The sequence below is a fragment of the Hakea prostrata genome, chromosome 2 (assembly GCF_041222555.1).
Source record: "Hakea prostrata isolate BN-2017 chromosome 2, UWA_Hpros_2, whole genome shotgun sequence".
Lineage (NCBI taxonomy): Eukaryota > Viridiplantae > Streptophyta > Magnoliopsida > Proteales > Proteaceae > Hakea > Hakea prostrata.
The window spans coordinates 8125658-8150688 of NC_142601.1; the positions used below are offsets into that span (position 1 = coordinate 8125658).

Genomic DNA, 25031 nt, shown 5'->3' on the forward strand with positions numbered 1-25031 from the left:
ACGTGAGAGAGTGGTGACTTATACCCTAGCCCCGGATTGATGTGACTTGACCTAATTGCCGCGGAGAACCCAACAGACGTGCTTGAGTGCCGTGAAGGAAGAGTGATGAGACCGCCCAAAGAATACTGTTGTGTGACTTAATGCGTGTCTACTTTAGAGACTACATTATAGAGTTAGGAACCTTATATCATCACCATGCATTTGTTGTTTATATTATTAAATACATGATTGTTTTATGAATTATGATATGGAGTATGGATGAATGTATTGACATGAATGTTACTTACCTCACTGACTTCTATGAACTCATTCCTTTATTTTGTTTGTTTCTTTAGACTGCTCTACAGGTTATAAGGACCCCTCCTACGCTGAGGATCTTTTGATGAATGGCTACCAGGAGGGCATTGTTGGAGAAGAAGTGGAAGCTCATGACGCTTCATGTTCATGCCAAGACTGCTCTTATGGAGTTTCTTTTCTTTAGAGCTTCCTTAAATGATTTTCCCCTGCAACTTTAAATATTATTTCTCTTCTAAAACTCTGATGTTTAGTTTTGATTTGAAATAATGGATGATTGTAATCATTATTTAAGATTTGGTAATTTATTACTTGAACTTGATTTATTCTTGTCCATTTAATTATGCTATATCATGTTTTGTATGGATTTGTCACTGAACCTAGATCTTGCGGTGTATCACCTCCACGGGTATTCGGGTATTACCGGATCCGGTTGGATGGGGTGTGACAATATTAATTTCAGCAATGAATGCACTGAGAATCATTAAATGCTCATTGCTGGTGAGGAAGCTTCTCATTTGTCCAAAGCCAACCTCGAGTACAACATCCTCCGATTTTGCCTCCCCAGTTGGGGCTTGATGTCACATCAAGAACAGTTTGATGCTGACCATTTGAATCATTCAACGATGAGATTTCCAGCTGTCCACTAGATCAAGCGGTTAGTTTGCTGATCAAGTTTCCCCAATAAGCCATATCCACCCTTCATTCATGTACATGGACATCGTAGGGTTGTGGAGCATCCATTATCACCTGATGTATGGACCAGCTATATATATATATATATATATATATATATATATATATATATATATATATATATATATATATATATATATATATATATATATATATATATATATATATATATATATATATATATATATATATATATCGTCACTATGCGTGGGTGAGGGGTAAGACTTTGAATCTCCAGCCATTACTCTCAGGCAATTACTTCATGAAACATTCTCCTCTTAGTCTTCTTGAGCATTTATTCCTCAAGGGGACCTTGGATTCCTTATCTTTACTTAATCATTAGAGGTCGCTTTCAGTCGCCAGAGGTGGCCCGCTCTCACTCTTGTTTTGCTTTCAGGAACCAGGTCTTGACCAACAACGAACAAGGGAGCTTTCAGTACTCTTTTGAAACAACACATCCAGAGGAAAATTACCCTTCTTGGTCATCTTTATCGTAGTTTGCCTCATAGTTTAAAAGCATCAAATTTTAAGTATTCAAAATGTAGTAACAGACGAGGAAATCCTAAGAATTGTCAATTTAAGGAATATTACAATAAATCGTGTACTTATTATTATTATTATTACTATTATTATTACTATTATTATTATTATTATTATTATTATTATTATTATTATTATTATTATTATTATTATTATTATTATTATTATTATTATTATTATTATTATTTTGAAAATGAGGTATTTAGGCTAGTTTACGTGTACTTTGACATATACTCATGTAGTTTTTCACCATTATTATATCATCAATAATATGAATTGGTGACAGTCGTTTCATCACAAATGGATTGATTTGTTGAATCTTGAGGGCGAGGTGCCCTTTGTTGAAACTGGCATGGAAGGATTGGTTGGATACGGGAAATGAGCGACATTCAAAGCGTCAGGGGTAAAATCATCATTATGGAAAGCAACCATAGAACCATAGAAGGACATTGGACATTTCGGGCGAAATTCGCCAAAAATCTCGTAGTTCACTGAATATTGAAACTTTATTGGCACCAAAAACAAAAAATTCAAAAGATTGGTGATATCACCAAAATATCACGATTAATCACCGAATAGTCGATTTATTGACAATTCGGCAAATTTTTTTGCAAAATATAGCCCAATTATTGATAATTCGTTGATAAAATTGAATTCTCAGAGAATTATCAACTTTATTTTTATGTATTTTCTCTCTCCTACTTATTGCATTATTGCTATATTTTCTTCAACATATGCTGATAGATCTTACTTCATTCTTATTAAAATTAGAGCGATCAATCACACACAATCGAACAAAAACAGGAAGAAAAGAGACTCAAATTTTACTTTGATTCACCTTAATGTGATGCTACGTTCAAAATTAAGTTTTGCACTATATTTTTATCAAACAATTCGTTACAAATGTTATGTTACAATATCTTGCTATTCATAGGCCCAAGCTCAAAGTGATGTAGGACCTCTATAGGCTCTGCCGGTGTTGCCACCACACCCAAGCCGAGGGCGGCCACCCTAGACCCCCGCATGCTCACCAGGGAGCGGGACCCCCATGTCCGTCGGCAATAGGATGTGAAGCATGGGTTAAACTCAACAATTTTTATGGGTATAGCATTGTCTGTAATGATCAAGTGGGATTTTACACATATTTGGGAGTTATAGTTTTAGATGTACATAGTTGAGTATGTGCTGATCAATAACACCAATTTAGGTGATGTTTTAGGACCAAACTAACAATCCCAGCATGTTCATTGGCATCAAATTAGGCTGGATACCAAATTTGGGTCCAAAATAACATAAAATATCCCTTGAAAGGGGGGGCCCAAAAATTTGGCCGAAACTGGTTGAAATTTCGATGAATTCATCTGTTTTACCAGTTTCTCCAAGGGGCAAAACGACGAAATTCGCACCATACATAGAACAATAATTAGTGGTTTTCTTTTGGTGGTTGTTGTTGTAAAATGAATAACAATCCGTGCCTAAAATTGGAAAAAAAAAAAGTTCAGTACTTTTCCAGCATTAGTTCAAACTCTTGTGTTTTAAATATTTCTTACCTAGGTTTGTATACTAAAGCTGCGTTTGTTTGTTGGAATAAAGGTGGGGTGGAAAAATTATTGAAAAAACAAACTTTTCCTTGAAATCCTAAAAGTGTAAATTGTTTGGGGTGGAAAAATTAGAGGCATAATTCCTTTAATTTTTGTGAAATAAAAGTGGGGTGGAATTCTTGATGCTATTTTTTACTTTATCAACCCAAAAAACCTAGTTTGTTTGGAACGGAAAAGGGGACAATATCATATCATAGAAAAGAGTTCCATGAGATCTGCAACTTTCCCCCCCATGCCATTTTAAAACCGCAGATTTGGTGGGACTTGGGATAAGGTGAAAGAAGTAAAAGTGGGACCCACCACTATCAGACTTTTCGAGACAAAGATAGTTTCTTCCTGCGCTCTCACCCCACATGCAAGGGAACCATCATTATGCCTACCCATTTTCCCCCCCCCCCCAACGCTGCCTAGTTTAAGGAAAATTGTTATGACTAACTCCACTCAAAACCTTTTCAAAACTCCAAAAAATGTTGTGAAAAAATATGAAAAAGCAAAAAGTGAGAGTTACAATTATCACTTTTCCATAAAATTATTTAATTTATTTTTCTTTATCTTCCACCTCATCACACGTGGGCACACATATTTTTTTTCTCAGGTTTTTTTCCCGTCCGACCTTCGCAAACAAACGCAGCGTTACGATAAAATATTTCTAAATGGAAAACCCCTAAACCTTAGGTATCTTCTGCAACGTTTGAATAGCTCGTTTGGCTTCGAGGCTTGTTAATGGCGAGAGGGAATCTATTTCACTTGCTGCGCTCGCAAGCGAAACAGTTTGCACAGATCAAATTTCAAGCAGGTTATCTTCTTTTCTGTTATGTACTTCGCTGTAAGAATTTGGCATTTTTGGTTATCTCTGCAAACAATTGATTGTGGGAAATGAAGACATAAAATCCTACTCAAACTGAATTAGTTTTTTGATGTCGTAATCTAATCTGAATATATAATATGATTCAGACACACGATCAATTTATGAGTGATGCAAGGTTGACTAAGAAAGGGTGAATCGTTTGGTGGGGCTGAATATCCTTGTAGTTCATTGCTCATGTTTTATTGTTCTGGAAAGAAACTGCCTCAACGACTAACTGGTTGTCGGAGTAAAATGTTGATGATTGGATTTTCTTTTCCGCATTTTTATGTTGCTTTCATCACTCTATTTCCGTTGCTTTACTTGTCGAAGCAATATATTTTGTGTTTCCAGAGATTTGGCAAGTTAAATCTCTCTCTCTCTCTCTCTCTCTCTCTCTCTCATTCTCAAGATGTTTCAGTTGCAACTTGAGACTGCTCAGCAAGTTTACGTGATATTTTTGACATTTTATCACAAAAATTTCCGTTGTTAAACTCTATTTACTGTCTCACGTGCAAGACAAAGATAACCGAGAATATTAATACTCTTAGGTTGCTTTCATTCCAACAAATAAGTTGAAATCTCTGCTGATGTTAGTCTGTCTACTAAATTTATGCAATACCATGTGATTTATGTCTTCCTGGGTTGGACACTGTTATAATGTACATGGAAAAATAAATATAGAAGAAAATAGTCTGAGTTTCATTCCCTGATATTATATTTTATATGAACCTGTCTTTTTCATTACATTTTCTCTCTATAGTGACCAACAGCATCTAAGACCAGCAATAATCTATGCTGTTCTTAAACTAACATGTTCCAGTTTTCCCTCGAGCAAGAACAACTATTCGAAGTTTGTGATGCATGAATCTCGTACACATGAATGTTTTAATCTATGTAACAAACCTTTGAGAGCAGAATGCCGGAGTCCATCGATTCATCCCAAGTCGTCGAACCTTGTTTCGTTCTCTCACCAACTTTAATTTTCCTTCTCAAGGTGATCTAAATATCTAAATATAATGATATTGGGATAGAAATATGTTGCAGATTGATTCCCTCCCCCTCTTTTCAACCCTCAAATCTAATATTTTATATATTGTCCCATACTCATATTTATAGAGTTTGTTAGCTTAATTATAGTTCATTTCTTCTTTCACTTTATATAATACTTTCTCTGCAGCATTCCCTGTTTGTTACACTATTAGAATGTCCAGTGATGATTGGGCAAGGTATAATTTGAGGCATATTTTGGAGATTGTATGGTGAGAAATATGTAATTGTTCCGTACTAGATGGTGGACATTATAATGAGACTTGGAAGCGCAAGTAGGATATCATGTAGTGAGTTAAAGATAGTAAAGATATTAAACTCAAGGAATGGAACAATATGTATAATGAGAGGGTCAATTTGATAGCAAAGAACAGGTGGTGGCGGTGGATGATTTAAGTTCAGATGAAATCTGGTATGCAGGGCAGGACAGTAATATTAATAACTATAAGATGGTTGCAAAGATGAAATTTTACATGTTAGGAGCACATGGGGTAAGTTTTTTTTATTAAGAAAAACCTATTTTTTTTTTCTTTGGAAGAAAAGACGAGCAACGTAGTTAGTGCTCATGCACCTCAAATAAGATTAAATGAAAGTCTCCAAAGATAGCCTTTGATTCTGTGATGAATTATTTGAATGGGTTCCATCAGCGGATATGATATCTATAAGAAGGGACTTGAATGGGCATGCCAGTGAAGATAGCAAAAGATCAGGAGAGAGGAGCACCATAGATATGGAAATGGCAAAAATTGTGGGCAAGGGCAATTAATGAATAAATGTTTTTAAAAAGGGGGAAAAGAGAGAGCACAGTTTAGGATTTTGTTTCAAACATGGAGCTGAAGGTAGGAGGAAATCATTTCTGAAGTCTGAACAGGAACGGAAGACAGGGGATGTGGAGCCCTATATAATGTCAAATGTATTAGTAATGGGAATCAAAAAGGTTCTTGTGAATAATGTGGAGAGTGATGAGACAAATAAGAGTCATTCTCTGGTATTATAGATGAACGCATATATGTTTGAGTAATCAATGAAGTGGAAGAGAGTGCTTACAAAATGCTAAGGCCATGTTAGTAGATAATGATGCTGTGGTTGGTAGAGTGCAGATCCTAGGAAAACACTAATCCCATTTCCAAGCCATAGGTATGTAACTATAGAATTGAGATATCGGGAACTAAATGTTGTTTGAACATCCAGTTGGTGACACAGTGGATTTCATGGGTTACTGTTTCCATGTAGAGTGCTTTTACTTTTCCCTATTCTTGTGGATTTATATGTATCAACTAATTTTTCATGGGGAGAAAAACATCAATGGTCCTAGCCAGAAACTACGCTTGCATTATTTATGGTTATTCCTTATGCTGGATGCGTAGCTCTATAACTTGTATTAACTCACTTGTTAGAATTCTTGGATATTTCACTATTGTTGTGCATTTACATGTGCATTGAGTCATTGACTTGTCATCAAGAAGTGGGCGTCTAGCTGTTATCCCTCATTTAAGTAGTTGTGCCATGGCATTGCTATGGCAACATTGTATTTGAAGGTACTAGAGTTTTAGAAGTCCATTATGATGCAAGCCTAGGAGATTGATGAGTGAATTGGAAATTTTATTGGCAGGAAGAGGACAGATGCTAAGGGATAAATAGAAGATCTTTTGACTTGAGCAAAAATATGATAGGGTTTGTGGGGAGATCCTTCAAAAACCAAAAGGGTTTTCAACTTGCAAACAGATATATTGATGCTATTACCAACTAGAGTGAAAAAGGAAACAAGCCGAATTCTGATCATATGTGGTTTACATAGATGATGCAGCAAGCCAACCTAGATCCAGATTAGGTATCAATGATCAGATTTACTGCTTCATAGGACCAAATTGAATTATTCTCCTGACAAAACTGGGTTGAAAAAGCCTTGCTGATCTGCCAGTTTCAATAGCCTTCATTGGGAAAAAAGAAAGGAGAGAATACAATGAAGTAAAAAGATTGGGGGCTGTTATGGGACTGAAACCGTACCCATGAATGGTAATGAAGAAAAGGAAGAGAGAGGAGATAAAGAGGAAGCTTTTCCTTGACTACAAGGTCAAATCCAAATTCTGGGTTGTATCCTCCTTTTCTTTTTGTGTGCGTGTTTTGTTTTTTTTTTTTTTTTTTTTTGGGGGGGGGGGGGGGGGGGGTTTGCATATTTATAAGAAAATAAAAGAAAGTCTCTTGAATTTAAAACTCTTGGTGGCTAGACTGAAATATTTAACTAAGTTTAATTGTTGAAACCTCAGTCTACTAGATGACTTGGCTCCTAACCGAAATGAGGTCAATTTTAGCCTTGTACAGCTTTAAACTCTTTTTTGGTGAGGTAACTATACTAAACTCTTTCAGGATTATTTCTGATAGTGTTTGCAGTCTTCTTGATATGAACAAAAGACCGTTCAGGGTATATAAGAATGGTTCATGTTGGATTTATCCAGACATTCTATTTTGATCACCATTCAAATTACTGTAATTTTCTGTCTGAAAGTTTCTCTACAATTCTTGGGAATTTTAGATTAGTGTAAGATGAAATTATAGTCTTTTTTATGGAGGTTTTTGGTATTTGAATATGATATCATGACATGTTAAAAGGTGTACTAAAGGATTTGTTTTTTTTCCTCATTTTTGGAGAAATAAAATGTTGTCCAATAAATAATCAGTGCATATAACTTGTTATATTATATTTTTTTCCTCATTTTTGGATAAATAACAATGTGTGACACTGATCATGTAGAGAAACTTTCAGACAGAAAATTACAGTAATTTGAATGGTGATCAAAATAGAATGTCTGGAATAAATCCAACATTGAACCACTCTTATATACCCTGAACGGTCTTTTGTTCATATCAAGAAGATTGCAAACAACATACACTATCAGAAATAATCCTGAAAGAGTTTAGTATAGTTACCTCACCAAAAAAGAGTTTAAAGCTGTACAAGGCTAAAATTGACCTCATTTCGGTTAGGAGCCAAGTCATCTAGTAGACTGAGGTTTCAACAATTAAACTTAGTTAAATATTTCAGTCTAGCCACCAAGAGTTTTAAATTCAAGAGACTTTCTTTTATTTTCTTATAAATATGCAAACCCCCCCCCCCCCCCCCCCCCCCAAAAAAAAAAAAAAACATGCACACAAAAAGAAAAAGAGGATACAACCCAGAATTTGGATTTGACCTTGTAGTCAAGGAAAAGCTTCCTCATTATCTCCTCTCTCTTCCTTTTTTCGTTACCATTCATGGGTACCATAGTTGTCACGGCGACGAGGCGATGCGAGGCGTTTTTAGATAGTTGGGGTGATGAGTCGACGAGGCGCTTTTGAGGCGGTCGAGGCGTTTTAAGTGAAATTTTTACTTTCTAATGTATATCTCATACACTAATTCATTATAAACCTATCTTATATATAATAAAAAAAACTAATATTAGCCATTTAGCCTACCTCAAGTCATCCAACATACTACAAACTACACATAGTAGGTTCTAATTTCAAGTATCATACTATCATTAACAAGAATCAAGGATTCAAGATACGATAAAAAAAAATGTAACTAAATAGTAAACACATAGATGCATGAGCAAAACAAATAGACACTAGACAACATACCTTCATTAAATGTCACCAACACTAGCATCGATAGATCATAGAAGTGCAAGCACATTATTCAAATGCAATGGATAAATAAATAAAAGCAAATAATATCAAAAGAATTGCAGTTCAAAGGAATCTCATGTACACAGTGCATACACCAAGTAGTATATCTCAAGAATGCAAACCAAACCAGAAAGAAAGAAAAGAAAAAAGCAACTTATAACATTGTTATAACGCAGAAGAAAAAAAAAAAACTCCGGCGACATACCGTCGCCTGAGTTGGTGATCGAAGCTGCTGCAACTACGGTGACTTTCGTATGAGCCTATGAGGGAAAAAAAAAGTGGAGCAGAAGTAAGAGAGTAGCAGGCTAGCAACAAAAGTCAATCAATTTTAGACCTTCGAAACTGAAAAAGACAGTACAGTGGTGTTGCCGGTGATGTTTCTGGCTGTCGCTGGATGCCGCCGGAGTCGCTGGTTGCTGTTGTCGATCGAGTGGAACTCAAGATGATAGTACCAGGCATGATAGAAGAAATGAAAAGCTGAAAGAGAGTTTTGGTTGTCGCCGGTGATATTTTTGACTGTCGCCGGAGTTGATGATTTCGTCCTCGATGAAGTGGAAGCTGAAGAGAGTAGCAGAGGGAGAGGGCCGAGACTCGAGAGGCAGAGACGACGAGAGCAGAGAGTTTAGGGCTCATAGGATCTAGTGATTCTCGAGTTTTCTTCCTTTTGTTTTATTTTTTTTATTTTTTTTTTTTGTTAATGATTTAATGTTAGAATGATCCCATGTATCTCATGTAAAACTTATATATGCACTCAACCATTAGATGATTCCTAATTGGAATCTAATTTCTAATTCATATTTTACATTTGATTTGGATTAAAAAATATCATGGTTTTTAAAATCCACAAAGGCGGTCACCTATGGGTTTGATGCGTCCGAGGCGATGCATAGGCGACGACTCAGAGTCTGAGGCGACCGCTTTATGGACTTCACATGAGGCGCTTGTCGCCTCAGCTCCTCAAAGGCCGCCAGGACGCCAAGGGTCGCCTTGACAACTATGGCCAACACTGATGGCCACGTTTTCTCATGATCACGCACCAAATGTCGAAGTAGGCTGCTGGAGCTCCTATTCACCACTTCAGTTTGGCCATCCATTGTAGGGTGAAAAAAGCTGTTGAAAACTTCAGCTTTGTGTTTGTTTTCAGCCATAGCTCATAAACTTCACATCACAGTTGGAAACAGTGGAGTCCGGCAATCCATGTATTCACACTACTACTTTAAAAAAGATCTTTACTCCATGACTTGCATCCATTGTCTTTCCGCAAGGGGTAAAGTGTGCCATTTTAGAAAAACAATCCACCGGTACAAAAAGGGAGTCATCCCTCACATGTAGGTAGTAACCCAAGGACAAAGTCCATGTTAAGGTGCTGCCAAGGAGCATGTGGAATGGGCAATGGAGTGGTATTTTTCTTTATATGGACTACTCAAAAGGATATCTTAATTGGGTTATAGTTTGATAATTTTATTCAGATGTTATAACACTATAATCTTATAAAGGTCAGGAGATGATATTTACAAAAAAAAAATAAAAAAAAAAAAAATCAGGAGGCACAACTCATTATTGGTGGATTAAACTTCAACAAGAACTCTGTACTAGCATTCTTGACCAAGTTACTAGATGGACTAAGATGCAAAGTGCAATGGAATATTTCAACCAACTGATTACAAGTAGCATTTACACCTGAAATTTGTGCAGTTGAGGTAAGAAGTTTGTCAGTTGAGGAGTATGTGGCTAAATTGTATTACTTAGCCATTTGTTCTGAGTTTGAGCTGGATGGGGAAAGCCCTATTAGCACAGATTCACAATGCCTTGCATCCACACATTATAGCCGCATTTAAAGCAAGAGATTGTCCACCATGGAGGAAGCAATCCAAGTTGCATATTAGTATGAGGAATTTTGAGAGAACTGTATAATCAAAGGAATACTCCCAACATATGTTCCAGAAGTAATAACTTTCATCCATGACAATCTTTTTTGCTAAAGAAATTAATTAAGTTAGTAAACCAAAGGCTATTGGTTCTTCTGAAGCATCTTCAAGACTTAGCTGACCATCTTCTCTACATCGACTTGATTTTTACAAATCACATGCATAGCCTTACGGACAACATTCCCCACTTTCTGTGATACCCACAGCTGCCATCAAGTGTTTTATATGTAAGGGACATGGACATATCAGTGCTTTATGTCCCTCCTATTTGGTGGTTTTTATTGATATGCATAATTCTATCCTTCATATCCCAAAAGAGCAACTTGGATTTGAGACAGTTGATTTACCGATAGAGTAGCCACCAAATGAAGGCACCAACAACAGGAATGATGTGCTTATGTGCTTCATCCTGTCTTGATCACACAAGTATTAAAGATGAAGATCAGCACTAATGCAATATTTCTAGACTCCTGTGAAGTGTAATAGCTAGTTATGCACTATCATGATCAATAGTGGTACTTGTGCTAATATTGTCTTTGAAGAAGCTGTTCTCATGTTGGGGTTGTGAGCAAAGCCACATCTTAACCCTTGCAAATCTGCATGCTTGGATAGCATTAAGCTGAAGGTTACTGATAGATGTTAGGTTATCTACTCTATTTGGGGACTTAAGAATGCAATGCAGTGTGACATCCTCCCTCTGGAGCTTAAAAAAAGCAATGCAGAGTTGTCTTTGCTTTTGAGAATTCTAGAACACAATGCAGGATGACTTTGTTGACATTAAGCTTAAAGAAGTAGTGGATCATTGCTCATCTAGGGAGTTGTTTTAAATGGCCCATTTGGTTCCTTTCCAAACTCTATAAACTCAAATTCTTTTCAGAAGTTGAGAGTTCATGTAATAGCCATAGCTTGGCTGTACTGACTTGATCCACTCTGAAGACCAAGGGTTGGCCCTTAACCGGTTTTCTGGTATGGGAAGGGCTAGAGTTAGTAATAAATTATTTTATGTCTGTTAATTGCTTGGGTATACCGCATAGGTATACCTTTGTAGTTTCCCTTTTGAGCGTTAGCTACTTTAGTAGTTTCTTATTTCTTGTTTCTTTTCTAGTTAGGATTCTATTTTTTGGATGGGTAATAACCTATTTATTCTTGTAACCAACCGTAGGGAGTACTTATGAGATCTGAAGATTGAAGTTCTTGTGAAATGCTGTGTGAGTGTGATCTCCTCTTTCTCTTTCCAACCTTCTTCTCAATCTCTGTTGAAGCCCACCCTTGTAGATCATCCATGGTTTGCAGTATTTCCTCGACCTTGAATACTTCCTAGTCTCCTTCCACAGTAAGTAAGTTTATTGGCTCCAAGTCTGGCATTGATTTTTGCATGGAAGCCTCTACGAAACTATGCCACTAAGGTTTCCTCATCCCACTTAAAACTCAGAATGAGTGGATTAGTAATACAATTTGGTCATTTACTCCTCAATTGATGAACTATCTTGTCTCAACTGTGTGCAAATTTGGGATGTGCATGCTGCTTGTAGTTAGTAGTGTGGAATCCTGAGTTCATTGCAGTTTGCATCTCAGCCCATGAAGTTATTCGTCCTAGATCCCAGGTGTGCTTTTTTGCTAGTGTTTGATCCACTCAAACACGATGTATGCCTTTCAACTTTTCTTTTGCAAGTATCAGTCTCCTGGCCTTTAGGAGGTTGTAGCATCTGAAGAAAAATATCCATACTTGAACTCTATCATGATATTGCGTCGGGGTTTGACACATAAAATTCGACAACTTCCAACCTTGTCCGGCCCTGCCCACAGACCTCCTCGGTGAGGGGCCGGATTGGTTTATGTTGGTATCATGTGTTGACGATGAGAATTTACATCTTTCTGGTTTATGTTGGTATCATGTGTTGACGATGAGAATTTACATCTTTCTAATGATTTTCTATTCCTAATTGTGGTACCGAAGATACTGCAAACAAAGGGCAGATGAGGAACTAAAATCTTCCCCTCCCTGCTTATCTTATTTATTCTACATAAATGGGAAAGAAATCCACATTAAATCCCATTACTTCATGTTATTTCTTTCAGTGAAAAGAGGAAAAGTTTTTTGAGGCATTGTTATCTTATAAGTCCAGGTTCGGTGGTAATGATATTCTACAGTTTTGCATGGCTGCATGCTACAAGATATCATGTCTAGGTGTTAAATGTTTTGATATGAAAGTAACATGTATGACCAACTTGAACCAACTTGTGCAACATCTCCATGTTGCTAAATGTAACTGCCTGGGTTAGCTTTTACTACCTAAGTTTTTGTATCTAGCTGGATGTGAAATTTCTTGTCATTAAGGTGTTTCTTGAGTTGTCCTTCTGTCATCTCCAACTAGAAAACCTTTGAGATACAATTGACCAGAGCTCTAGGTGATAGTATCTATTACGTATGGCTTGAAATCATTGAATTCTACAGGTGCTTTTCCTTTTGAGGAGGCAAAATATACTTGGCCTGCCATCACTTTTTCCGGCGACTGCTGGTCTCTTGGCTGCCTCTGTTTTGGACCCCTATTTTCAATTTGGTCAAGAATAGATCGGGACCCATTTCGGAGGGCCAAATTCTAGATATGTGGTGTGTTGAAGTCCTGTGATGGCAAGAAGAAGTCTTGCTAGCGCAGGAACTTCCAGAATCCAGATCTAGCAGGGACCCTCCTGGGGGGGGGGGGGGGGGGGAGAGGGAAGGAGAGAGAGAAAGGAAAGGGGTGTTTTTGTCCTTTAGTTTTCTTTAGTAATTAGGGCTGTTCTATTTTGCTTATTCCTTCTAATTTTGTCGTTACTTAAGTAGTCTGGTATTTTATTTGTTCTAATAATGTTATAAATATATCAAGTTTCCTAACTCCAATTGCAGGCTTTCCTTCATCAAGACTTGTGATAGGTTGCTTTCTTTTCTCTTGGTTCTTTTTCTTCTTTCTCAATCTTCTTTCACTCCCTAGGCTCATTACAAATACTGAAATTCTAATAGGGTGAATGATGGAGTGAATCTTCTCTTCTTCTTCCTCTTTTCCTTTTTTTTTTTTGGGGGGGGGGGGGGGGGGGGGGGGGGAATTTGTAAATTATGGAGTGGATCTTAGTGATGAGCACATTTATGTGTGAAATCTTAGGGCATCAAGCATATCTCCGGAGCTGTTTTTAGGGCATAAAGCATATCTTAGGGCATAAAGCATAAAATAAAAGTTGAATTTCTGTTATTTACTTTCTGCACTATTTTTTTTCTTTAATATCCATTCCCCCGATCGGTGGACTGTAAGCTACAGCAAAGGGTCCACGGTCAAATCATTATTATTATACTCCCCTTCCCTCGATCGAGAGCTGACACTCGGATCACTTCCCTTTTCCTTTTATTTTTATTGTTCGCATATTTTTTCTTGTCTTTTATTTATGCATTGATTGTGTTTAATTTATTTTTCGTTTCAATTCGATTGCATTAGATGTATAGATTAGGATCATTTAGTTTAGTTAATTAGTTAACAAAAATTGAATCATTCCACTCTCGCATTACTATTAAGAAGTTGAATTCTAAGTGGCATATCTCCCTGAGATCGACCCGTTAGCTACACGATACTGTGCGCTTGTGGTTACTTTTAATTTCACAAACAAGTTTTTGAAGCCGTTGCCGGGGAGGTATTAGTCCATTTTATTTTTCTCATTCTTAGGTAAATCGAAGTGTTTTTTTTTTTTTTTTAAATAAAAATAAATTCAAAAATATTACTCTTAACTTGAGTAGAAACAAAAACGTATAGTAGTCCCACACTCTACTGAGGAATCCCCAGGATTCGATTGTAGGTGGCTCCGAAGACTATACGGATTCCCCCTCAACCTATCGGCAACCTTACAGCTTTGGAATCATTGTTTTAATCTTTGTGGTGGGAAATTCACTATTTTCCCTTTTGTTTTTTTATTTTATTTTATTTTCTTCTTTAATTACTTTATTTAAAAAAAAAAAAAACTCATTCTTTCATAAGAGCCTTTAATTGCATTAGGTAGTTAGTGCATGTGTGTTTGGACTCGTGATTCCACAAATAGAATTGTCCGAGTGACTACCTTGATCATGGAAGACCTAACTCCACCTAAGAGTCTTAGAGATAGATTTTATCCAACTCGATTTGCACAACTCTCCTGTATACTTACTTGATGTGAGGGGTAATAATTTTGAGCTTAAATCTCATTATCTGTCTATGTTACCCCAATTTCATGGGTTACCGATCAAGATGCATATTTGTTCCTTAGAGAGTTTGAGGAGGTTTGTGTCCTTATGAAGATACAACAACTCACTGATGATGCCGTAAGACTACGGTTTATTACATTTGCATTAAAGGACCAAGCCAAAAAGTGGCTTTATAGCTTACCTAGGGATAGCATTACCACATGGGAACAATTTACTGTCCTATTCTTGAAGAAATTCTTTCCTTTCTCTAAGACGAATAAAATAAGAAATGATATTCTTCAATTTCGTCAAAAACCCAATGAGTCCTTTGCTAAGGTAATGGAGAGGTTCCAAAGCCTTCTCCAAGAATGCCCTCACCATGGTATAGAATTATGGCATTTATGCCAAATAATTTATGAGGGTATCGATTATCAAACAAAGCAACTCTTGGAATCTATGGCGCCACAGGATTTACATTGTTCACTGATGATTCCGAAGCTTGGGAATTTCTTTTAGACCTAGCAGATAGAACTAGAGAATGGGAGTCAACCCAAGAATCTGAAAGGACTAGTAGGGGATATCTTGTTGATAGCCAAGTTCATAAGGAAGCACAAATAGATTGTCTTTTGAAAAAGTTAGAGACTTTGGTAGTTAAAGCTGCACCACCACCACCTAGTCAAGCACATTTTATTGACAAATTTATTGCTATGTGTGCATGGTGTCAGTCTCCTACACATGTAATTGAGGAATGCCCTAGCTATTATGGAGGCTAACATGAGAATGTCAGTGCGATGTTTCCAAACCCGTACAGTAACACGTACAATCTTGGGTGGAAGAATCATCCTAACTTTTCATGGTCTCAAGGGCAAAACCAAAATGGATTAAGCAATTATTCTACACAAAATCAATTTGGTGCCCCTAAAAAACAAAGTGCCCAATTTTTTCATAATCAAAATGTCCAGTTCCCTCAAGCCCCTAATTTTCAGAATGCCAATTTAGCTAGGCCTGCCAATCCACCTATTGTGCCTCGTATGCCTCCTATTGCACAAAATCAATCACCACCTGGTTTCAATAGAGGTAATAATCCAGAGTTTTCTCATCTTTCTACCTTAGAGAAGAATATGGATGTACTTTCTAGCACCTTCATGACTTCTATGCATAATATGGAAAAACAAATTTTCACTCTTGCAAGTGCTTTGTCTGAGCGAGAAAAAGGTAAAATGCCTAGCTAGCTTGAGTTAAATCCTAGGACTCAGATTCAACAAAGGCCACCAAATCAAGTCAACCAAGTTGAAACCACCTCTTTTTCTTTAGAGCCAATTACTTCTCTGTATGCATAAAGAAGTGGAAAAAGGTATTTAACAGATGAATCTCCTATTACTGACCAGAGCAAAATTAGTGACCATCGTGATGCGGAGAATGTTCAAGTATTTCCTAATGAGGGTTTGTTTGAAGAACCCTTAGAAGTTGAGGAGGAACCAATTACTTTAGAGGTACCTAAGTCTGATGAATCATTATCTGAAACCCTGAGAAAAGAACAAACTTCAAATGAGAGATCTTATGTACCTAAGGCCCCTTTTCCTAGCCGATTAGCAAGTACCAAAAGGAATGAAAATGTTGACAAAATTTTAGAAGTTTTAAAAAATGTGAGTGTCAACATTCCACTTTTAGATGCTATTTCTCAAGTCCCTTCTTATGCTAAGGTTCTTAAAGACTTGTGTACTCAAAAGAGAACCACAAATGTCCCAAAGAAGGCCTTTCTAATAGAAAATGTGAGTTCAATCCTTTCAGAACAAGTCCCAATTAAGAATAGAGATCTAGGAAGTCCAACAATTCCATGTGTTATTGGTGATAAAAAAAATAGAACATGCTTTACTAGACTTGGGCGCTAGTGTTAATTTATTGCCGTATACTGTTTATAAACAATTGGGTCTTGGGGAACTCAAACCAACCTCGGTTACTCTCCAGTTGGCTGATAGATTTGTTAAAATACCCAATGGAGTAATTGAAGATGTGTTAATTCGAGTAGGAGAGTTTGTTTTTCCTATTGATTTCATTGTCTTAAGACATATATCCAGTTACAAATCTTAATGACCAAATTCCTGTGATATTAGGGAGACCATTTTTAGCTATAAGCAATGGCCGTATTAATTGTCGAAATGGTCTTTTGAGGTTATCATTTGGGAATACATCCGTTGAGTTCAATGTCTTTAGGTTGGGGAAACAACCAAACTTTTCTGAGAATATTAGTATGTTGCAAATCAATTCTGATGATATTGATTTCTCCATTGAAAAAGGTTTTGAGGATGACTTTTACACTTGTTTGGAAGAACTAGAAGATATAGGAAGTGATTTTTATTCTGATATGATGAGCTTGCAACAATTTAATGAACCACTTGGTAAGTTGTCTAGAAATCTTCCTGTCCCATCTGTGGTTGAGGCCCCCCAACTCGAATTAAAACCTTTTGCCTTCGACTCTTCGGTATGCTTTTCTAGGCTCCAATGAAACTCTTCCTATAATCATTGCCTCTGATCTTACCAAATACTAAGAGGATGAGCTTCTTAGTTTGCGTAAAGACAATCAAGAAGCCATAGGTTGGCAAATGACCGACATTAAAGGAATTAGTCCCTCCATAGTTCTACATCATATAAATTTGATTGATGGATCCAAACCCTCTAGGGAGCCCCAAAGAAGGGCTAATCCTGTGATGAAAGAAGCCATTCACAAAGAAGTGTTGAAATGCATGGATAATGGGATTATCTATCCCATATCAGATAGCCAGTGGGTGAGCCCAGTCTAAGTTATTCCTAAGAAGTCTGGAGTCACAGTAGTTACATCTACTACCAATGAGCTCATCCCAACCCGTATTCAAACTGGTTGGCGTGTTTGTATTGATTACCGGAAGCTTAATGCAGCCACTCATAAGGATCATTTTTCTTTGCCTTTCATTGATCAAATGTTAGAACGTTTAGCCAGCCATGCTTATTATTGTTTCCTTGATGGTTATTCTAGCTATAATCAAATTCCTATAGCACCTGAAGACCAAGACAAAACCACATTCACATGCCCATATGGAACATATGCCTATCGACGCATGCCCTTTGGGTTATATGCAATGCGCTTGCCACATTCCAACAATGCATGATGAGCATATTCTCAGATATGGTAGAGGATTATTTGGAAGTATTTATGGATGATTTCTTTGTTTATGGGTGTACCTTTTCTGATTGCCTTCACCATCTCCGCTTAGTTCTTGAATGTAGTAGAGCCAAAAATTTAGTTCTTAATTGGGAGAAATGTCACTTCATGGTGAAGAATGGAATAGTCTTAGGTCATATTGTTTCTAAGGAAGGAATTATGGTTGATAAGGCTAAGGTTGATCTATCTCTAATTTACCATCACTTAAGAGTGTAAAGGATGTTAGATCATTTCTAGGTCATGCTAATTTTTACCACCGCTTTAATAAAGGACTTTAGCAAGATAGCCAGACCATTAACTTCATTACTTGCTAAAGATGTCCCCTTTTATTTTACCTCTGAGTGCTTACTATGTTTTGAACTATTGAAAGAGAAGCTCTCCACCGCTCCTATAATACAAGCACCAAATTGGTTAGAACCCTTTGAGTTAATGTGTGATGCTTCTGATTATGCTTTAGGGGCAGTTCTAGGTCAAAGGCTTAATAAGATGCCCATTGTGATTTCTTATGCAAGTCGAACCCTTAATGATGCACAACTTAACTATACGACAACTGAAAAAGAATTTTTGGCTGTTGTGTTTGCATTAGAAAAGTTCCGCTCATATTTGATAGGTAGTCATGTAATTGTTTACACTGATCATTCAGTTATTAAATATTTGCTACAGAAGAAGGATGCAAAATCCCGACTCATTCGTTGGGTTTTGCTACTACAGGAGTTTGACTTAGAAAGTAGGGACAAAAAGGGAACTGAAAATTTAGTTGCAGACCATCTATCCCGCTTTTCTAATTCTAGAAAGGAAGAGAGTCCAATTCTGGAAACATTTCCAGATGAGCAATTGTTATCGGTAAACACGGTACCTTGGTATGCAAATATTATCAATTATCTTGTGACCAATGAAACCCCATCCCATTGGTCAACCCAAGATAAATATCGGTTCCATTCACAAGTGAAATATTTTTTTGGGGATGATCCATACTTGTTTAAAATAGGTTCAGATCCAAATCATTAGGCGTTGTGTACCTGAGCATGAACAAATGTCTGTTCTTTCATTTTGCCATGATCATGCCTGTGGGGGTCATTTTGGGCCTAGGAAAACTGCAGAAAAAGTGCTTCAATGTGGGTTCTATTGGCCTACAATATTTAAGGATTCATTTTTTTTTGCAAAGCTTGTCAATCCCTTTGTCAAGTGACCAAAAGGAACATGATGCCCCTGAATCCAATTTTTAATTGTTGAAATTTTTGAGGTCTGGGGTATTGATTTTATGGGACCATTCCCTAATTCTTACGGGAATCTATATATTCTGTTGGCTGTCGATTACGTGAGCAAATGGATAGAGGCCATAGCTTGTAAATCAAATGATCACAAAGTGGTAGTCAGGTTTTTAAAGGAAAACATATTCTCTCGTTTTTGGCACTCCTCGTGCTTTGATTAGTGACAGAGGAAAGCATTTATGTAATCGGCCTTTTGAGGCCTTGATGAAAAAGTATGGAATCACCCATAAGCTTGCTACTGCATACCATCCGCAAACGAGTGGTCAGGTAGAGGTTTCCAATAGACAAATTAAGCAGATTTTAGAAAATACAGTTAACCCCACTCGTAAGGATTGGTCAAACCGTTTGATTGATGCTTTATGGGCCCACATAACTGCATATAAGACGGATTTGGGTCAATCCCCATACTGTTTAGTGTATGGTAAAGCTTGTCACCTCCCAGTTGAATTAGAGCATCGGGCTTTCTGGGCAATCAAGAAGTTGAATTTTGATCTTGACGATGCGAGTATCCATTGTCGTATCCAACTATCTGAGTTGGAGGAACTTAGAAATGAAGCTTATGAAAACTCAAAGATTTACAAGGCTAAAACTAAAACCTTTCATGATAAGCATATTGTTAGGAAATCATTTTCTATTGGTGATAAGGTTTTGTTGTACAACACTCGGCTACATTTGTTCCCAGGAAAATTGCGAACTAGATGGGAAGGTCCATTTATTATTCACCGTGTTTTTAACCATGGTGCTGTGGAAATAGTTGATCCTCATTCTAACCAAATATTCAAAGTGAATGGTCAACGTTTAAAGCCTTTCCTTGAAATGCCTAGTGTTGATAGTGTAGAGATCATTGATCTCTATGAGCCTTTTACACTTGGTGATTGAGAAACTCCAAGGTATGCCCTCTTTTGCCTTGCCCTTATTATTCTTTTCATCATGCATTGAGGACATTGCAATACTTATGTGTGTGTGGGGGGGGGGGGGTATAGCTTCTTTGTAGATTTTAACTTTGATTTTTGGTTAGTATACATATTCTTTCAATTGCTATGATGTGTGAAATGATAGTGATTTTGGGTACCCATCATGAACACATAAAAACCGGAGAGGAAGAACATATAGTGAGAGGACTTTCCTTAAAAGGCCCCTAGGCGGGACCACAGAGTTTGTGGGCCTGTTTCTTTGGCTGAAGTTGAGATCAATTTTGTGTATGGCATAAAAAAAAAAAAAAAAAAAAAAAAAAGATTGAAAAAAAAGTTGAATTCCTTGGAACTAGATAGGGCACTCCGACTCAGGAATCGAGGTGACTTGATCGAAACTATTAGGAAGGAGATTATTGAAAAGAACTCTCGCATCACTGTCTATGTGGGCATATGCAAAGCAAAGCTACAAAATAACTTGGGTTTCTGGTGTTTGCTCTACTATGTCATTCAAGTCAACCGTAGTGGAGTAAAGTAGAGTTCACTACTCAAAAGAAAAAAGAGAGATAAATACAAGTGTCATCAATGCCTTGGTAAAATTGTTTGGTCAAAAATACTTCAAAACCTTAGTCCTTGGTCCCCTTACTTTATGAGTGGTTTTGCTTAAAGGAGAGGTGTACTTGAAAGATATAAGGTGAGTCTTTGATTGAGATATATGCTAAGTCTCAAGAATCAATATGGGGTAATAAAGTTCAAGTGTGGGGGATCTTAAATCAATGGTGAGAAAAATTGTCATAACTATTGATCCTGTATGAGTACTTACCAATTGTTAGAGTTGGAATTTGCAATGTTTTATTTTGAGCTGAATTGGAATTTTGGATGTATATTCACTGCAAACATCCACGAGACAAAACTCATCCTCTAGGGGTAACCTAGTGGTTTAAAGGCTTGTTGCATATGCTAAGTGTAACCGTGATTCCTACGAAAGTGAGTTAGGATTTATTTTGTTGCACTAGTTTCTTACTTGCATTTGTATTTTTCTTTAATTTTTTCTTGAGGATAAGTTTAGTCTAAGTGTGGGGGAATCTGATGAGCACATTTATGTGTGAAATCTTAAGGCATAAAGCATGCATTTTATACACTTAGAGTGGAGTTACCTTGGGTTTTATATTGTTTTTGCAGATTTAGGAGTTTTCAAGATTTAAGCAAATATTTGGAGTTTTGGGCTTGAATCATGCAATTTTACGTGTTAAGAAGTCAGTTCAAATTCGCAAATGCAAAAATGGGCCTGATCTAGAGCATGATGGGCTAGAGATGTGTGATTTTGGGCCAACTCCGAAATATTGAGGAGATGAAGAAGACAAATTTGCTCTACGGCTGAGATTAGGAATTATTAATCAAATCTACAGAGATATTATTGAAAGAGTCCTTGCACACCTCAATATCTTATTTCCTATTTGGGACTTGGTCAAAGAAAGAAAAAGAGGAAAAAGAATTATATTCAGAAAGAAAAAGAGGAAAAATCCCCGTTTTTGAATGCCTCTGTCCAGTTTCGATCAAGCCCTTCATCGAACGGTCATCCGGTGTCCGATCGAGCTGATTTTGGAGGAGAGCTTCACGACTTCTTAACCCTAAAATCCAACGGTGGAATTTTGTATCTGGTCTCTCTAAGTCGGCGCGATTAGTACGTCAAAACCCTAATTGGCTGAGTCAGATAGGAACCCTGAGTTTTATTCAAATTCAGCCGTGCCTCATATCTTATGTAAACTCTATAAAAGGAGAGCATGCTCCATCAAAGGAGAACGTGTTCTAGAGCTTAGTAGAAGCATTCTTTCTTCTCTCTTCAGTTTATTTAGGTTTTCTTTAGTTTTCTTTGTTTGCATTTGTGAGATTTTAATTTCTAGATTGAATGTTTAGGTTTAATTTTTTTATTGTAATGCAATTCAAGTTCAAGTTTCAAGTTTTTAGATTTGTTTTTCTCTGGGTTTGGCAATTGCAGATTTAGATCATTCTAGATCTAGATCTGGTTGTTAGGGTTGGTTGAGATTCGAATCGTTTGTTCAATTTGCAAGTAAGTAACCTTCTTTATTAATCTTCTCTCCTCCCTCCATTCCCGCTTCTATCTACCCCTCCATATTCTTAATTTAGGATTTACTTTCAGCATTTACTTATTGTTCTCCCATTCCTTGGATCCTTGATCAGAGATGCCTACAGTTGTGTCTCTCTTTGATTAAGGCTTCCTTTTTACTTTCTGCAATTTACTTTCTGTTATTTACTTTCTGCAATTTACATTCAGCATTTATTTATTGTTCTCCCATCCCTTGGATCCTTGATCAGAGATGCCTACAGTCATGCCTCTCTTTGGTTAAGGCTTCATTTTCCTTTTATTGCTTTGTTTATTGCTTTGTTATTTACTTTCTGCACTTTTTTTTTTTCTTTAATATCCATTCCCCCGATCGGTGGACTGTAAGCTACGGCAAAGGGTCCATGGTCAAAGTCATTATTATTATACTCCCCTTCCCTCGATCCAGAGCTAACATTTGGATCACTTCCCTTTATCCTTTTATTTTTATTGTTCGCATATTTTTTCTTGTCTTTTATTTATGCATTGATTGTGTTTAATTTATTTTTCGTTTCAATTCGATTGCATTAGATGTATAGATTAGGATCGTTTAGTTTAGTTAATTAGTTAACAAAAATTGAATCATTCCACTCTCGCATTACTATTAAGAAGTTGAATTCTAAGTGGCATATCTCCCTGAGATCGACCCATTAGCTACACGATACTGTGTGCTTGCAGTTACTTTTAATTTCACAAACACTTAGCACAACCATAATTGCAGTTCTGGTGGTTATGGAAGTTACTTAATAGGATAAGAAACTGAATTTAAATTCTGCAGAGTTAGCACTGAGCAAGTTGGTTGAAGGAGTTGATCCTGAAGATAATTGTTATGGGTTTGAAATTTGGAGGGAACCTTGTTTAGTATAAATAGGTGCCGCTTTCTTTGCATGACAACAGCAACACTTTGAACAACACAATTAGAACCTTTGCAAGTTCAGATTTATCTATGCAGTCATTGCTGATTTGTAGCTTTCTTTAGAATTCATACAAGTTTCTTTCTTCTTTTAAAAGACCAGATATGTTTCGGTCTTTTGTTTAAAAGTCCAGATAAGTTTCTGTCTTCTTACAAAAGACCCAATGATTTTCAATCTTGTCAAAAAAGATCAGTACAAGTTTATCTAACCTACTTGAAAAAGGTCAAGTTAAAGTCCTTGCATGCCATGGCAAGGAGAGGATCCACATTCCCCCTGACAGGTTGAGTCATTGAGTCACACTGTCACAGGTAAACTCTGCACAGCCAGACAGCTCAAGTGTTTTCTTCAAAGCTTCTTTCACAGAAACAAATTCCTAAAAAGTCATATATTCATGACATAATAAATTGGTATTATATGGTCAATTTTTGGTGTCTGAACTTACTCTTAAGCTATTGTAGAAGTCTTTCCCCTTTATGTCATTATCTTGGTTGATTACAAAGTGACATTGTGAGTGCTCTGCCTTACAAACTGAAAGAAGATTTTGAAGTATTTGGGACCCAAATGAAATAACAAAAAAAGTAGTGAGGAGCTCCAAAATTGGACCTTCAATTTAAAGTATTGCTATTTACTTTGGAATGCTATCCATCACCTGAAGACATGAGCTTCTTTTGTTCCCATTGAAGCTCTTATTCTTTTATTTATTTTTGTAGTTTGACATGGGATGTCTACATGATGTAGCCCCAACTTCAAAATTATGTATCTGGTATTTGAATTTCTTTTCTATTCTCAGGTCATCAGCCATCTAGGTTTGGAACATGGCAACATTCGTCTATTGTGAAACCCAACCCCAATTTTGCCCTGTATAATGCTGTACAAAAAAGATGGGCATCCCGCGCTGTGGTATCAGAAGCTAATACCAAAATCAGCATTGGACCACGTAGAGGTGAGGCAGGGGAGAACAGTGAAGACACTGATGTTGTTTATCATGGTCCAATTTCATCGACAATCAAGAAAGTAAAACTTCTGTCTCTTTCTACCTGCTGCCTATCTGTGTCACTGGGCCCTGTCATAACTTTCATGACAGCACCAGATATGAATGTCATTCTGAAGGGAGCGGTTGCATCTTCGGTCATATTCCTCAGTGCTACTACCACAGGAGTCCTCCATTGGTTTGTCAGCCCATATGTTCACAAGCTCAGGTGGCAACCAGGGTCAGACAGCTTTGAGGTTGAGATGATGACATGGTTGGCTACATACGTTACAAAGACAATTAAGTTTGCTGATATCAGGCTTCCCGAGACCCAGAGGCCATTCGTGACATTCAAGGCCAATGGAGAATTTTACTTCATTGATGATGAGCACTGTCATAATAAAGCTCTACTAGCAAGGCTAACTCCACAGAAGACTGAGTCAGCATTCAAGAATTTGTAGTTTTTTGAGAGAGAATATTAAACTTCATGGTAAGGATCGTGCAGTTGAGCTGAAGTTAAATAGAGGCAAGGGTTGTGAGCTTGGCTTCTCCAATGGTTGTTTTGGAGATCCAGAGAAAACAGCGAGACATTATTGCGGGAATAAACTCTGTTTAATTTGCACCATTTATATTGGGTTATGGTTTGAAAATCTGTATCTTTAGCACCAGATCCTGGTTATAGCTAGAGAAAATTCTGTCCATTTTTTAAGCTTTACCTTTGATGGAAACTCAGTATATTTACCATTTCTTTGCCTGTTTTAATCTCAATTTGCCTTCCCTTGCGCTTGTTGATGTTGAGAGGATGATTGGAGTGTTCTTGATTAATTTTCTCTAGTACCTTT

The 25031-nt window shown here is 37.0% G+C and overlaps 1 protein-coding gene across 1 annotated transcript; it reads left to right on the forward strand.

Annotated features, from left to right (window-relative positions):
• The first annotated feature begins 3749 nt into the window (after window positions 1-3749).
• LOC149023591 (uncharacterized) lies at window positions 3750-24992 on the forward strand. Its single transcript, XM_089144144.1, has 2 exons — window positions 3750-3927; window positions 24010-24992. Exons 1-2 carry the CDS (start codon window positions 3855-3857, stop codon window positions 24648-24650), a joined length of 714 nt encoding a protein of 237 aa, XP_089000270.1. The 5' UTR covers window positions 3750-3854; the 3' UTR covers window positions 24651-24992.
• Window positions 24993-25031: the final 39 nt, after the last annotated feature.

What these genes read in the sequence shown, in the direction of transcription:
- LOC149023591 (XM_089144144.1), top strand. Translation starts at nt 3,855, where the DNA reads ATGGCGAGAGGGAATCTATTTCACTTGCTGCGCTCGCAAGCGAAACAG. An exon ending in ACAGATCAAATTTCAAGCAG is followed by an intron (nt 3,928 to 24,009) that starts GTTATCTTCTTT and finishes TTCTATTCTCAG; the next exon opens with GTCATCAGCCATCTAGGTTT.